At 45.2% G+C, this 15304-nt stretch overlaps 1 protein-coding gene across 1 annotated transcript; it reads right to left on the bottom strand.

Annotated features, from left to right (window-relative positions):
* Window positions 1–10639: 10639 nt before the first annotated feature.
* Window positions 10640–15000, bottom strand: GADD45G (growth arrest and DNA damage inducible gamma). Its single transcript, XM_035100250.2, has 4 exons — window positions 14726–15000; window positions 14381–14512; window positions 13979–14192; window positions 10640–13573 (listed from the first exon to the last, which is right to left on the bottom strand). The coding sequence occupies exons 1-4, from the start codon at window positions 14776–14778 to the stop codon at window positions 13463–13465; spliced, it is 510 nt and encodes a 169-aa protein (XP_034956141.1). The 5' UTR covers window positions 14779–15000; the 3' UTR covers window positions 10640–13462.
* Window positions 15001–15304: the final 304 nt, after the last annotated feature.

The raw sequence follows: 15304 nt of genomic DNA, 5'->3' as shown, positions 1-15304 counted from the left end.
TCTCTCAAAGTTATTACACAGACCCTTTGGGCAAACAGTGCAAATTGTTTATGTGAAGACTTGTTTCCATATATGAAAGCAAAATTTTGGATTATTGTTATTATTATTAATTTATGACCCTGTAAGTATCTCTTCCACCATTGCTACAGTGTTAACATACTGTTGTACACCACCCCGGTGTGAGATTTAACCCCGGTGTGAGATCCCTAGGGTTCATGTTTCCTTTGGGATGAGGGACCATGGAGAATGTGGTACCTTTAGTATATTTCCTTTATTACATCCTGAGCCTACGATGCAGGTGCTCACAGCATTAACACCCCAAGGGGCCCCTGCTTTTCCCATAGCCACTGCCTTGGTTTCCAACAGAAATCGGGCATGGTTCTGCCTTTGTGGCTTCCCAGCCTGCAGCTTCTAGCTTCTTGCTCACATAACTCAACTCTCCGCTCTGCCTTTGCCTTTCTGTCTACCAGTGAGTCGAAGGAGAGGGGCCTACCCACTTGTCATCTGGCACAGAAACACTTCCTTTGATACCTTAATGGCCCAGGACCATCACCTCACCGGGAAGCTAGCCTGGCTATTCCACAAATTGAATCCATACTGGACCCAGGAATTGGAAGGCGGCTCAGGCATACAGCCTGCCCACACCAATTCATAACAATATCCAAAGTTGCAAAGTTGCAGTCCGTCAATAGGTTCAAGGAGGAGTCATGAAATGAGTGAGAGCCACCATGATGTAGTCCAGGAATAGGAAACCTGTGGCCAGTGGCATAGCACAGGGGCTGTTGCCCAGGGTGCAAAATTGTTAGGGGATGCAAAATCACAATACCTGGGGCTGCCTCAATACAGCTGTGCACTTCCATCACTGGGCTCCATTGAAAATGGCTTCTACATATGGACCAGTGACTTCTCCAGACTTCTTCTTATCTCCGTGGCTGTGATCTTCTGGGTGAGGCAGTTGAACGCACATGCGTACTCCGTCCATTTCCCTCTCATCCACTCACCCTTCCGCGCGGCCCTGAGCACTGGCAACCCACGATACGCCACTGCATGTGGCTCCCAAGACCAGTGGTCAGGAGTGATGGGAGCTGAAGTCTCAACATATGGAATCCTAGTGAAAAGGGTTGGATTCGAACTAGTGAGAGTGCGGTTCAAATCCCCACATGGTCATGACGCTCTCAGCCTACTTTACCTCATAGAGTTGTTGTGTGTGGGTTGTGGGGGGCAGGGAGAACAATGTACATTGTCCCGAGTCCCATTTACATAAATATAATATGTAAATGTCATAAAATCTGCCGAAGAGAGATTCCATTATGTATCACTGAGTCTTGATACATAATGGGAGCCCTGAAAGTGTGGCCACTATAATACATGGATGCCTTGGGGATCAAAATCTCTGGTAGAAGTCTCTCTCTTTCTCATATAAAACAAGGCACTATGTGTTTTAAAGCCAGGCAAGCCAAGCTGGGGGTTTTATATGGTTAAAAAACTATGGAGTGAATTTAGGAGACTGATTTTTAATTCCGAAGAGAACAGTCTGTGTACTACCGTATAACATGCCCCTATAATTTAATTGTTTAGTACAAGTCATGCAGACTTGGTTGTTATTATTTGCTGCTGCTGTTTTTAGAAGTTTGAAATAATGTGCAACTTTTGCAAAAGACAATGTGAAGGACAGAGAGAACATATGGAACTACCGTAAGTGCCTGTATGAGGGCAACCGAGGTTGTGTTTCCACTGGGAATCCCAGTTTCCTCCCTGCCAAAGGCATACATTCTTCTAAACACAGTTGTGCGGGGTAGATTTTTGTCCCTGATTGATAGAACTGGTCTAAAAAGTAGTGAGTGCTGTGGGTCTGGGAGTCACATCCACAGAATCCAGTGGGACTTCCTTCAAAATATAAATAAATGTTCAGGATGCTGCAGCAGCAGCTTGAGGAAGGCTGCTGTACTGGAACATCAATTCTGCAATATATTTCAGGGGTGGAAAGGGGCTCCAACCCTGGCAAGTTTGGGGGCTGATGGTGGTTTTACAATAATTATTATTGTATTATTATATATTATATATTATATATGTATTATTATTATTATTATTTATTTATACCCCGCCCATCTGGCCGGGTTCCCCCAGGCACTCTGGGCAGCTTCCAACAAAACATTAAAATACAGAAATCCATCAAACATTAAAAACTTCCCTAAACAGGGCTGCCTTGAGATGCCTTCTAAAGGTCTGGTAATTGTTGTTCTCTTTGACCTCTGGTGGGAGGGCATTCCACAGGGTGGGTGCCACTACCGAGAAGGCCCTCTGCCTGGTTCCCTGTAACTTAGCTTCTCGTACCGAGGGAACCGCCAGAAGACCCTCGGCACTGGACCTCAGTGTCCGGGCAGAACGATGGAGGTGGAGACGCTCCTTCAGGTATACTGGCGGTTTTTATTATAGCACCCTATACCCAGGGGTCTCAGGGAGCTTCACAGAATAAAATCAAGATATAAAAACATAAAATACCTAATAAAAATAAAAATAACAACCCAATAGCACCCCCCCCGCACACACACAAACACACACACAAAACACATTTTTAAGGAGCCTAGGTATACAGTACTGTCCAAACTTTTTTCAAAGAGGGCCAGATTTGATGAAGTGAAGGGCTGTGAGGGCCGACCAAAGGGCCAGCCAAAATTGTTGACTTTTCTTTTTAGGATTGAAGTTGTTAACCTTTTTTTAGGATTTTACCCCAAAGTTATTGAGCCTTGAAGTTGTTGAACTTTTTTTAGGGTTGAAATTGTTGAGCTTTTTTAATAGTTGGAGTTGTTGAGGTTTTTTTAAGGATTTTACCCCAGGAAATATAAACTGCCACGGGGGCCGAATTAAACCGGCCGGCCGGCCAAATTAGACCCCCGAAATAGACTTTGGATATGCCTGGCCTAGGATGTAAATCAGATCAACCAAAGGCCTGGTTAAAAAGGAACGTGTTTGTCCAAAGGTGCCTAATTAAACTCTCCAAAACTTGTCAGATTTAGACCTCTCCCTAATGCAGGAATCGTTTGCCCAACATGAGGTTCAAACCCATGACCTTGAAATTAAGAGTCATGTTCTACCAGCTGAGCTATCCTGGCTAGGATATACAGTAGTTCCTGAGCAGTGTGTGTAAAATCCAGTCTGAGGGAAATATCTGTAGCCAGAGAATGAAGTCTTTGAGCTTAGTTTTAAAGACAGTGATTAGTGTCTTTTTAGGAGTATGCAAGAAGATCAAACCTATCCATTCTTAAGGAAATCAGCCCTGAGTGCTCACTGGAAGGACAGATCCTGAAGCTGAGGCTCCAATACTTTGGCCACCTCATGAGAAGAGAAGACTCCCTGGAAAAGACCCTGATGTTGGGAAAGATGGAGGGCACTAGGAGAAGGGGACGACAGAGGACGAGATGGTTGGACAGTGTTCTCGAAGCTACGAACATGAGTTTGACCAAACTGTGGGAGGCATTGCAAGACAGGAGTGCCTGGCATGCTATGGTCCATGGGGTCACAAAGAGTCGGACACGACTAAACGACTAAACAACAAAAGACAAGAGGAAAACTGGGAAGCTGATTTGGGGACAGGTGAAGTAGGGAACACGCTATTTGGGTCTCCATTCAGTGAGAAGGGGGAAAGAACTTCTGGAGAAAGAGACGAATCCCAAACCAGTTGGAGGGGTGTGGTGATTCCCTGTTGTGTTACTAGGGGAGACAGAAAGTACTACCTTGTTTAGAAGCCTGTAACACCCTTTACAGTATATATATATATAGGGGGCATGCCTCAACCAGCCTTCCTCAACCTGTTTTGGCCTATTGCTTCTATCATCCATTGGCCATGCTGGCTGGAGGCTGGAGGAGACAAAGTTTGCCATTTCAGAGGGTCCTGGTGAACCACGGAAGAGCGGTTTGCGAGAACGGATGAGAGCTTCATCAGAGATAGCCAACATAAAAAAGAAAACCAGGTCAGGGTTCAGATCTAGATAGCAAGTGTTTGCACATGCACACGATTTAGACCAACGTCAGAAATTGTCAAGATGGCTGTCAGGTATACAGGCCAGGGGAGCCGGAACGCAAGATCAGGGGTACAAGGGGAATGGCAATTGCATGGGACAGGAACATGACTTAAATATGGATGATGCTCATGCAAAGGGTGGAGTCTAAGGTGGAGAATTGTCATGCCCATCAAGGGGAATTGTACATAGAACTGGCCAGGCTAGTATCTTAAGGGTTAAAAAAATGCATTTTGCTGGTAAAGACCTACAATCCTACTGCCTCAGTATGGAAAGCACATGGCTTTGGAGCCCCAAATGTGGGCTCAACATACCTCTTAAGGCTAGCAGCACCTGTCTGGAAGGGCAGGTGTTGTTATGCTAAATACCAGAGTAATCTGCAGTGGACAAAGAATTCATACTTAAGCCGATTGTCTTTCAAAATGTGGGGAGAAAGTGAATAGTATAAGCAGTAGTTTTTATTGGAGTTTTTGCCTGCTGTGCACACCCGATCTCCTTTGTGGGACAGTGGGAGTGCATTGCACACACATGAAAGCAGTTTTTCAAAGAGACATTATTCTCCTGTGAGTGTGTCATTCTTTTACAATCCAAAAGCATGCAAGGTATGTGGGTGGATAAAGACAAAGCACAGGCCTGTAGGAGGAGCTTGTGATTCCTCACCACAGCATACTTTTGCTGTTTACCGGGTTGAACAACCACCAATAAACCTGCTATGGAAACTCAACAATGAAAGACGAACCACATGATACAGTAGCCTCACTTGAATCATTTGTGGCATTTGACAGCAGGTGAATTATTATTATTATTATTATTATTATTATTATTATTAATTATTTATACCCCGCCCAAGGTGTTTTCTAAATGTCAGGTAGTTGTTTATCTCCTTGACCTCCGATGGGAGGGCGTTCCACAGGGCAGGCGCCACTACCGAAAAGGCCCTCTGCCTGGTTCCCTGTAGCTTTGCTTCTTGCAGTGAGGGAACCGCCAGAAGGCCCTCAGCGCTGGACCTCAGCGTCCCGGCTGAACGATGGGGGTGGAGACGCTCCTTCAGGTACACAGGACCGAGGCCGTTTAGGGCTTTAAAGGTCAGCACCAACACTTTGAACTGTGCTCGGAAACATACTGGAAGCCAGTGTAGGTGAATGTTCAAATCCTTGTATAGTCCCATTTTTAATAATAATAATAATAATAATAATAATAATAATAATAATAATAGCCATTTTAACTCTGCTCATAGGAAACCAGCATGTTAGCATCCTCGACACGCTAGTTCAGTATATTCTGGGAGTAATCAGAAAATAGATCCTTCATGTCCCTGCAGATTAATATGATAATGGAATCAAAGAATTGTAGAGTTGGAACAGATGACCCTGAGGATCATCTAGTCCAACCCCCTGCAATGCGGGAATATGCAGCTGTCCCATATGACGATCGAACCTGCAACCTTGGCGTTGCCAGCACCATGCTCTAACCAGGTGAGCTATCTGATATTGTCCAGCAACAGAAGCCTTCTGTTTGGGCTTTCCGAACCAATGGTATCTTCAGTGCCAAGTGAATCAGTTCACCAATACTGGATAAGCGCAAAGTTGAAACGGCATGTTCCCAGGGAGAAAGTGAATATGTCACTTTGGTCGAGACTCGGAGCTTTATTTAGCTATGAGGCGCACTGGGTAGCCTTTGATCTACCTTCCTGGATTGTACTGAAGATCAATGAAATGAGCCCCTTTGCAGATTGGTGTGTGTTAGGGGTTATCAACCCATTAATGCTTCTGTCCATAAATTATTTCCATGTATTTATTTATATTATATAACACAATTATTTATATCTCATCTTTCTATCAACAGGCGCCCGAGGCCTTGATCTTGAAAATATGAAAAGTGAAATGAATCACTGGCACATTTGATTACACCTCAAAAGAATAAAGTGAATTTCTTGCACAAGTCTCCTTTAGACTGGTCCTTGTGGGGTTTTGTCACAGCTACTTTAACATATTCACTGGATTTAGGACCCCATTTGTACCCAGGCTGTTGATCTTTGTATGAATGCATCCATGCAGAGTACAATGCAGAGATACTATCCAGACCCATCTCATTCCTGATTATATAGGTCATCAGACAGGCTCCAAGTAATATTATATATTCTGAACCTGAGACAGTATGTAATCTGACTGCACTTCTGCCGCTGATATTTGATGACCAGGGGATTTGAGAGCTGGGAAGCCATGAACTTAGTGAACCTAGCCTGGTTTCTTTCATCTGCCTGACCATAGCCCTCTAGCATACAACCAAGTGGAACAAAGCATTATAAAAAGGGACTTTGCCTGAACATGCACACCTTAGGATCAAACATGGAACTTTTGCACATGTGCTTATGTATATGTATATGTATACACACACACACACACACACACACACACACACACACATATATATATATATATATATATATATATATATATATATATATACATGCCAAATGGGACGTGGGTAGCGTTGTGGTCTAAACCACTGAGCCTCTCGGGCTTCCCAATCAGAAGGTCGGCAGTTCGAATCCCTGCGACAGAATGCGCTCCCGTTGCTCTGTCCCAGCTCCTGCCAACCTAGCAGTTCGAAAGCATGCAAGTGCAAGTAGATAAATAGGTACCACTGCGGCGGGAAGGTAAACGGCATTTCTGTGCACTCTGGTTTCCGTCACGGTGTCCCGTTGCGCCAGAAGCGGTTTAGTCCTGCTGGCCACATGACCCGGAAAGCTGTCTGTGGACAAACGCTGGCTCCCTCGGCCTGAAGCAAAATGAGCACCGCAACCCCATAATCCCCTTTGACTGGACTTAACCGTCTAAGGGTCTTTTATCTTTACCTACATGCCAAATGAGAGCAGGAGGCTTGCAACTGTGTGCACCTATGCCCTATTTTATGCCATTTTGTCTACCCCTTTGGGGGACATATGGATGTGCACCTGGCCAAGATCATGTTTGTGGCAACTACCTGCAGAGGTACACCTTGAGTCTCTAACCCACCATTATAGTCCAGCCGCCCACAAGGTCTGAGGGACAGTGAACCGGCGTCCTGCTGAAAAAGTTTGCTGACCCCTGGACTATGGCATCTAACGCCAGCAAAATCAGGACTCCTGCTATGCAGAAAGTTGCCCTTATCTAGAATAGGATATGCATATGAGTAAACAAGATTACTTGATTATATCAGATGCTGGAATGGGAACAGCACACCCAAACCGAATGCCCATTCGCATATGCATTCAAATGCAGACCAGGGTGGATTTGCAGTCTGTGTACATTCCAAGGTGCCTTTGCATACACATTCAGGCGCTGCCCTTTTGTTTGCACACAATTACCGGTAGAGCTGCACTGGAGTTGGAATGCCTGCAAATTCCTAGGCACAGAAGAAGTCTATTCCCTGCAATGGACTCCGTGGAAACCAAGCACAGTTCAGAACATGGTAGAACTTCCAGCATCCTATCACAGGGAAGCATTGGCCATCATTCAAGTGGTTAAGAAATCCATATTGTTAGGGATAATTCAGATGGAAATTCCCAGGTGTCAAAAAAGGTTACTTATGTATACCACTAATGCAGCCCATGTTTTGTTAGCCCAAATATGGAAAACGAGCAAAGTTCCAACTAAAGAAGAATGTCAACTTCAACTGATGGAATATGCGCAGCTTGCGAACTTAGCATATAGAAAAAGAGAACAAGAAGAACATATGTTTAGAGAAGATTGGAAAATGTTTATTGAATATATGGGGGGAATTGTGTACAGTACATTGAAAATGTTGGCAGCATTAAGATAAATTCAACAGTGTGAATAAGTTTTGATGAATGTAGTAATGGAGTACTGAATGGTTTAGTCCAGGCACCCCCAAACTTCGGCCCTCCAGATGTTTTGGACTACAATTCCCATCATCCCTGACCGCTGGTCCTCTTAGCTAGGGATCATGGAAGTTGTAGGCCAAAACATCTGGAGGGCCGCAGTTTGGGGATGCCTGGTTTAGTCTATGTAAAATATGCAGGAATTTATGTTATGCAAAATGAACCATGGAAAGAGAGGAAGGAAAGTCATTGATACTTTAAGGTTGTGTGTGTGTGTGTGTGTGTGTGTGTGTGTGTGTGTGTGTGTGAAATGCAAGCAGCTTTTACACATATCTGCTCAGTAGTGTTGTATGGCTGAAAACGGGTCCCAAAAATCTCAATGCAGTTTGGGGCCCCATGTCTTTTAACGGGGGTTGGGTGCCAAATCCACCCCCTCCCCATTTAAAATTAGTCTCCTTTAGAACAACTTTGCAATAGCATGGTGAAGGCACCATGACCTGACATTTGGGGTGCATCCTTCACCTTGTTAATGTTCTGTCATATGCAGAAAGAAATGGCTCATCTCATCCTAGTTGGAAGGGAGGACATAGTAAACACAGGTGGAACCTGGGTGTGGCGTTTCAGTTCCAAGAGATACCAGTGCATCTGAAGGACCAGTTGCCATGACCCCAAAAGGGTGCCTACATTAGCTTTGCTATACCATCACCATTCCGAACTTGTTATTGGAATTGTGCCTCCCTCCTAGAATATTTGCCATATATGTACTGTACAACTGAAGACCATATGAGCCGAGCCTCTAGCATGCATAGGCTAACTAAAAATTAAATCCTTCTCCTCTGGATCTGCTTAAGCTACAGGAATGCAGTTAGTCTTGCACCCCTGTCCTGTGAAACTCAAGCTACATTGTCATCATTATTTGGGCAGGGGGGGTGGGTTTGTCATGTGACGTAGTTATGGTGTAGTTATGTATTAAGTATTAACTGGATTTTGCCTTTCCCAGTTGGATAGCAAACCATATTACCTCAACTACTGAATGCTAATATGAAAAGGTCATCTGCAAGCATTAGAGTGGATTTCTGCAAGAGTCACAAATACATTCAAAGGTAGGCTATAGTACAGGCTTCCTCAACCTCAGCCCTCCAGATGTTTTTGGCCTACAACTCCCATGATCCCTAGCTAACAGGACAAGTGGTCAGGGATGATGGGAACTGTAGTCTCAAAACATCTGGAGGGCCGAGGTTGAGGAAGCCTGCTATAGTATGTGAGTGTGAAAGCCAGCATGGCATAGACATTCAATTGGCATAACAACAACAACAACAACAACAACAACAACAACAACAACAACAACAACAAATTTATTACTTACCCCACTCATCTGGCCAGGCCTCTCCAGCCACTCTGGGTGGCTCTCAACAGAATATTAAAAACACAATAAAACAACAAACGTTAAAAACTTCCCTCAACAGGGCTGCCTTCACATGTCTTCTAAAAGTCAGGTAGTTCTTTATTTCCTTGACATCCGATGGAAAGGCATTCCATGGGGCAGGCACCACCACCAAGAAGGCCCTCTGCCTGGTTCCCTGTAACCTCACTTCTTGCAGTGAGGGAACTGCCAGAAGGCCCTCAGCACAGGACCTCAGTGTCTGGGCTGAACGATGTGGGTGGAGATGCTCCTTCAGGTATACTGGGCCGAGGCTGTTTAGGGCTTTAAAGGTTACAAAAACAATAGCCACCATTCCCAAATCAAGAGGATACCCCAACACAGATCATCTGCAGAGAGTGTCACTTTTACAACTGACACATGCAGTTTGGGGCATTTTTTTCTAGAGAGGATCCAGGTTAAGAGATCTGATGAGCTTCAGAGACAATACTACAGAAGGCACCTTCATACCATTATCTGGAATTCTGAACAAGCAAGTGTGCCGTAGGATTAGGGTGTGAGTAAAATTTGGAGTGAACTGCCTGAAAAAAATAAAACAAAACATTGACCTGATCTTGCTTCATTCTCTGACCTATTTTACAGGGCATCTTGCAACGTGGTTGAAACAATGTCACTTCGGGGCAAATAGCGCCTGGAATGTTGTTTTGCTTTCCTGCTTAGAAGAATGAAGTGTAACTTTTCTCTTGACAACTATAACTTGTGTACACAACAATTTGGACAAACTGGGCACGTTAGTTCTCTGATTATAATACAATATGTGTGCTTTGTTTTAAGGACTTGCGTCCATCTTATCGGCTCAACCGTTTATTAAGTTATTCGAGGTCATAGCTTATAGCTCATGCTTTGCAGAAAAGTTATTCTAGGATAGCACCGGAATACGGCCTTGTTTTCGTATGGTCCTTGGCTGAAGAACTGATCAGGTGGAATGTGCAAGGTTCCTGAGATAGAGAGCTCTGTGCATTCCTTGAAAATGCAAAGAGACAGAATACTCTCCATTTCTTTAGATTAAATGCACCTAATGCATGGCCTAAACCAGGCATCCCCAAACTGCGGCCCGCCAGATGTTTTGGCCTACAACTCCCATGATCCCTAGCTAAGAGGACCAGTGGTCAGGGATTATGGGAATTGTAGTCCAAAACATCCAGAGGGCCGAAGTTTGGGGATGCCTGGCCTAAACTAATGAATCCAGTGCAATCTTAAGCATGTTTATTCCAAAATGAACCATAAGCCCAGGAAATACCTGGTACTAGCAGAAAAGGCTTCCACATGATTTCAAGCCTCAACCTCTTTCATTTTCGAACATAGCCACTGACACAAAGCTCAGACCCTCCAAGGGTCCCTATTTTTCAGGAACATCCCAGATTTAGAGAAGCTGTCCTGGTTTCTGATTTGATCCTGAAATGTCCCACTTTTCCTTAGGGCGTCCCTATTTTCATTGAAAAAATGTTGGAGGGTATGGAGTTATCCGACCCCCGACCATCTGAAAGCAATCCTGTATAGGGCAGTTTTTTAAATGTTTAATGTTTTATTATGTTTTTATATACTGTATGCTGGAAGCTGCCCAGAGTGGCTGGGGCAACCCAGTAAGATGTGTGGGGTATAAATAGTAAAATTATCATTATGGAATGAGACGTCCCTATTTTCATCGGAGAAATGTTGGAGGGTATGAAAGCTCTGCACAGAAAACTTGATTCAGTAATAGTTGATTACGACGTAGCTTGAGCACTTGTGTCAATAATCAGCAGAGATTTCATTACAGCAAAGTTATTTCACTGATGTATATTAACTCCTGTTGCCATCACACATCGTTTGTAGGGCATAGCTGCAGTAGCAAGTGCAGCAGAATGTGTTTACACAACCAACTTTTGCCTCTAAGTTGTTGTGTGTATGAGGAGGCCGTAGCCAACTCTTGCTATGTCAAAAGCAACACTGAAAGAGGTTTTTTGCCTGGTCAGTGCCTCCTGCCTCTGCCATGCCTTATACAGTTAAAGCAAATACCAAGAGCCACTATGGAATGTCATTCGCATGACCACGCTTGGAAACAGAATGTTTCAAATTCCATTGGCTGGGTAGCAAATTATCCTTGTTCCAAAATGCAAGCAGCCTTTCAGCTCTGAGCACTAAACAAAGGCATGAGCAGCAAGTGATATCATAATGTCTCAGATGTCTGTATCACAGTGTTCTTGTGCTGGATTGGGTGTGGAACTGAAAAGGCAACTTGTGCCATCCATTCCCTTACAGGCACCTAATGCCACATATGCCTTTGACAATATTCTTAACGCTGCCACTTGGCTGTTCTTTTGCTTCTGCAGCAGGACTTAAAAACAAAAATGAATTATTGCAGACAAATGTGGCTATCCGATTCAAAACCAAGGGCAAATGCAAACCGACTACTTTTTTGCCAGAAATCCAAGTGACCACACAGATTACTTTTAGCAACATTTTTTCCCCCTTCCTTTTGAGAGGGGGGGGGGAACCCACTGTTTTATTCATTGAAATAGTGTGTGCAGACAATTGGGAAACTGAAATGACAGCTTCTTTTGTTCCAGCATATGGCAGACAGACAAGAAGCCGACAGCTTGAGGCAGATGCAAGCTATTGGCACTCCATCTGCATATTTCCAATGCAATTGTGTCTGGGGTTTGAGGCTGAAAAGTCTGGATCTTAAAAAGAAAAAGAAAAAAAAAGAAACCTAGACTTGTACAGGGTAGAAAGTGGCTGAACAAAATGTAACAGTGGCTTGTGAAATACATAGTTTCTCCCAAAACTTCTAATCATAGCAACTGAATGTTAGAGGCAAGTAGCTTTAATACCAATGCAAAGCATCTGAAACTCTGCAACTATTTTTGTGGTTTTTATTATTTCAGCTTTTAAATGATCAGCTGCCTAGGAACATGTGCTGTGTCTTTTTAAGTGCACGACAAAAGACCATTGCCCAGAACAGAGCTTATTAAGCATGCAGCTCTTCAGTCTTGCAAGCTGTTGCGATAAACAGCTGTTGCCATGGGCCGGGTGAAAGGTCAAGTCATTTCAAATAGAAGCCATATACCCTTTTGTCCAGCCTTATCAGATATTTTCAGCTGATAAGAGATCTGTGGGGGCCACTCACATTGTAGTTTCGACCAGTACATTTTTATTATTACCTGCTCAAGCTAAACCATATGCATCTTTTTAATGACAAACTTGCGTAAACTGCAGAAAGGCAGACCATGGAAGTGTGATGATTTCTATGGTTTACACATCAACCGTTAAGTGCCTTTGCCAGCACATGTTGTAGATAAAGCCACACGCAACTGTAAAACCCAGGCAACTGTGCTTAAGTCCACTTCAAGTGCACATAACTGTGTGGGACCCAAAGCATTGCCTCCCTGCAATACCTTTAAGATGTCTTAAACAGTCCTCTCCGCATTCTGTTTACAGCCCATTTATATGTTTTACCCCATTGACTGTTGTTTTGGATTCTTCCCTCTCCAGCTGGCAAGCAAGACCACCACCACACAAAAGTCAGTTATCAAAAAAAATTTATTATAAACGTGTTAAGAATTTCAATAGCAGCATGAATTTCAGTTTAAAAGAATTATTGCAAGATTGGTTATCAATGCAGAATATAGTCCAAAAGACCTCCTCTGGTAGCTCAATCTGCATCAACATCTTTGCAGAAATGCAATAGTACCAATGTCTTTTAAGCTTCCAGTCTCTTGGGGAAGGGGTTGGATGCCCCCCGCCAGCAGTTTCGTGTTACAATACTGTGTCCATTCCTGCCCTTTCATCTATGTCCAGTTTTCAACTTTCACTCTGGCTTTCTAACATGGACATTCCACCTGACCCGGAAACCTGCCACAGTTTTTCCGCCCTCTCTTTTCTTCTGCTCCTAAAATAAAAGCTGCAGTACTTCTCCAGCTCCACGGATATGCCAGCTTCTCCAGCGCTGCAGCATAGCGGAGAGAGACTTCACTGTTGGTACAATCCACTCGCCTTCTTCCTTTGCTTCTCTTTTTTCTCTCTCTCCACAAGAATCCACCACGTGCCGTCTCTGAGCAACTTAATCCAAGCAGTTGACCAGGCTAATCTCCAGAATCAGCCACTCGCTGGGTCGCCCAGATGTGCAGCTCCAAGGTGATAATGCAACAAAAAGGTTTCAACCTCTCCTGTGCACCAGCTTCGTCAACACCATCGACATCACTCGGGCAAGGTGATGTTTGGCACCCAGTCGTTGACATTTCGACTCTCTTCGCAAAACAAGTTCAGCTTGTCTAAGGCTGGGTCTTTCCAGGCATCCTCATTGGGATTCTGCAATAAAGAGGACAAAGATACATGAGTGAAAATCACAGTCCAAGACACAATACAGCAGGAAACTAAATCTGTTCACTGCTATGGAGAATAAGGCAGGCTATATGTCCAAAATTGCCACAACACGGCTGCTAATTCCTGAGGTAGCAATGAAACGCACTTTATGAGACGTGGTTCCTTGGGAATGGGCCAACAGCAGAAGCACTTAAATCATGCCAGTGGCAGTTATTTGCTGGGCTAAAGTTGCTCTGGCACTATTTTGCTATCCAATGTGCTGCCTCGAAAAGATTCACAGGAGAAAATCCTGCCCAATGCCCAAGCGTTAAAGAAAGACATGGCATGCTATGGCATTGCACAGAATAAAAGTGGGACTTGCCCCTTAGTTACACGGCTCTGAAAACTCACCGTGATGAGGATGCAGTGGAGGTCTCTGGGCTCCCCGGCCTCCTCGCTGGCGCCCACAATCGCGGCCAGCTTCTGGATGTCGTTCACGCGCACAATGTCAATGTCGTTCTCGCAGCAAAAGGCTTGGATGAGGGTGAAGTGGATCTGCAGGGCGATGTCGCCTTCGTCCTCCTCGTCCGCGGCCAGCACGCAGAAAGCGACCGTGTCGGGATCACTGCAGAGAGAAGGAAGGATGAGAGCTTGCGGTTAGACACTTTAAAAGCGGAGGTTGGTGCAAATAAATAAACAAACAAAGAGCTGTGCACTTTCTGCACACTCTTCTTCCCGGCCTTCCCTCCCTTTTCCTGGAGTTGCGCAAGGCATGCAAAACAACAGGCGCGGTTCAAATGCCCAGATACTTACACATTCATCAGTTTTGCGGATTCGTAGACGCCCGCGGTGAGGCAGCCGCGGCGCTGCGACGAAACCAGCAGCTCCTGCAAAGCTTTGCCGGCCTTCTGCATCCGGTTGCCGGCGGCGGCGCTGCTAGAGCTACTGCAAACGACAAGAAGAGGGCAAGTGCCGTCAGTCGCGGGGAAACCTTTCCCGGCTTGCATTCCCAGCCCTCCATCCATCCGGCGGTACCCAACTCGCGCGCCTGCCTCCCTCTCTCCGCGCAAGACCCTTCCACCGTAAGCCGCCTCGACCCTCAAGCACCCACCCCACCTTCCCCATCCCGGGCTGAGCCTCTGCCCGGCGGATAGTTACCTGTCGCTAGTTTCCGGCATCGTCTCCTGACCGTGAATTTCCTCCAAAGTCATAATGGTCCGAGACAGGCAAGAAGCGATAAGCCCCAAACAAGAAATGTTTCAACAACAACAAAATTCAGGCACCCAAAATTATCCACACAAAGGAAAAGGTTCTGGTCGGCGGCTGAAAGATCTCTCCGGGAAAAAAGCGATCGGAAAATATAGACAGCTATGCACCGAAGCTCCCCGATCTCTGTTCACTCTTTAAGTCCCCAGCGAAGTGTGAGCTGCCAGGAGCGCCGCTCGCCCTATTTATATGCTGCCGAGCTTCTGTGCCGGCAGCTGCTGGAATCTCGGCGGCGCTGATTGGCCAGGCTAGGGGTGTATTGTTATGCTAAGCAGGCGCTGGGGAGAAGCCGGCTCGTGCCAGGAGGCCACGTGGGAGAGGGGGGGGGGAGAGAAAGAGAGAGACCGTAGCTGTGGGGTGGAGGGGGACGGGGCGAGGGGCGTGAGGGGGATTACAATGCCTCAAATCTGCCACTGCTGCTTTTGTTGTGATGTTACTAGGCAGACTGCATGCTTGATCTTTTAGAGGGGG

This window comes from Zootoca vivipara, chromosome 11 (genome assembly GCF_963506605.1).
Source record: "Zootoca vivipara chromosome 11, rZooViv1.1, whole genome shotgun sequence".
NCBI classification, from domain to species: domain Eukaryota; kingdom Metazoa; phylum Chordata; class Lepidosauria; order Squamata; family Lacertidae; genus Zootoca; species Zootoca vivipara.
This window is presented reverse-complemented; position numbering and strand designations above follow the sequence as displayed.

Coding starts and splice junctions, on each gene's coding strand:
- GADD45G (XM_035100250.2), bottom strand. CDS start 14,778: ATGACTTTGGAGGAAATTCACGGTCAGGAGACGATGCCGGAAACTAGC. Junction 14,513..14,725: donor ATGCCGGAAACTAGCGACAG/GTAACTATCCGC, acceptor TGTCGTTTGCAG/TAGCTCTAGCAGCGCCGCCG. Junction 14,193..14,380: donor TCCGCAAAACTGATGAATGT/GTAAGTATCTGG, acceptor TTCTCTCTGCAG/TGATCCCGACACGGTCGCTT.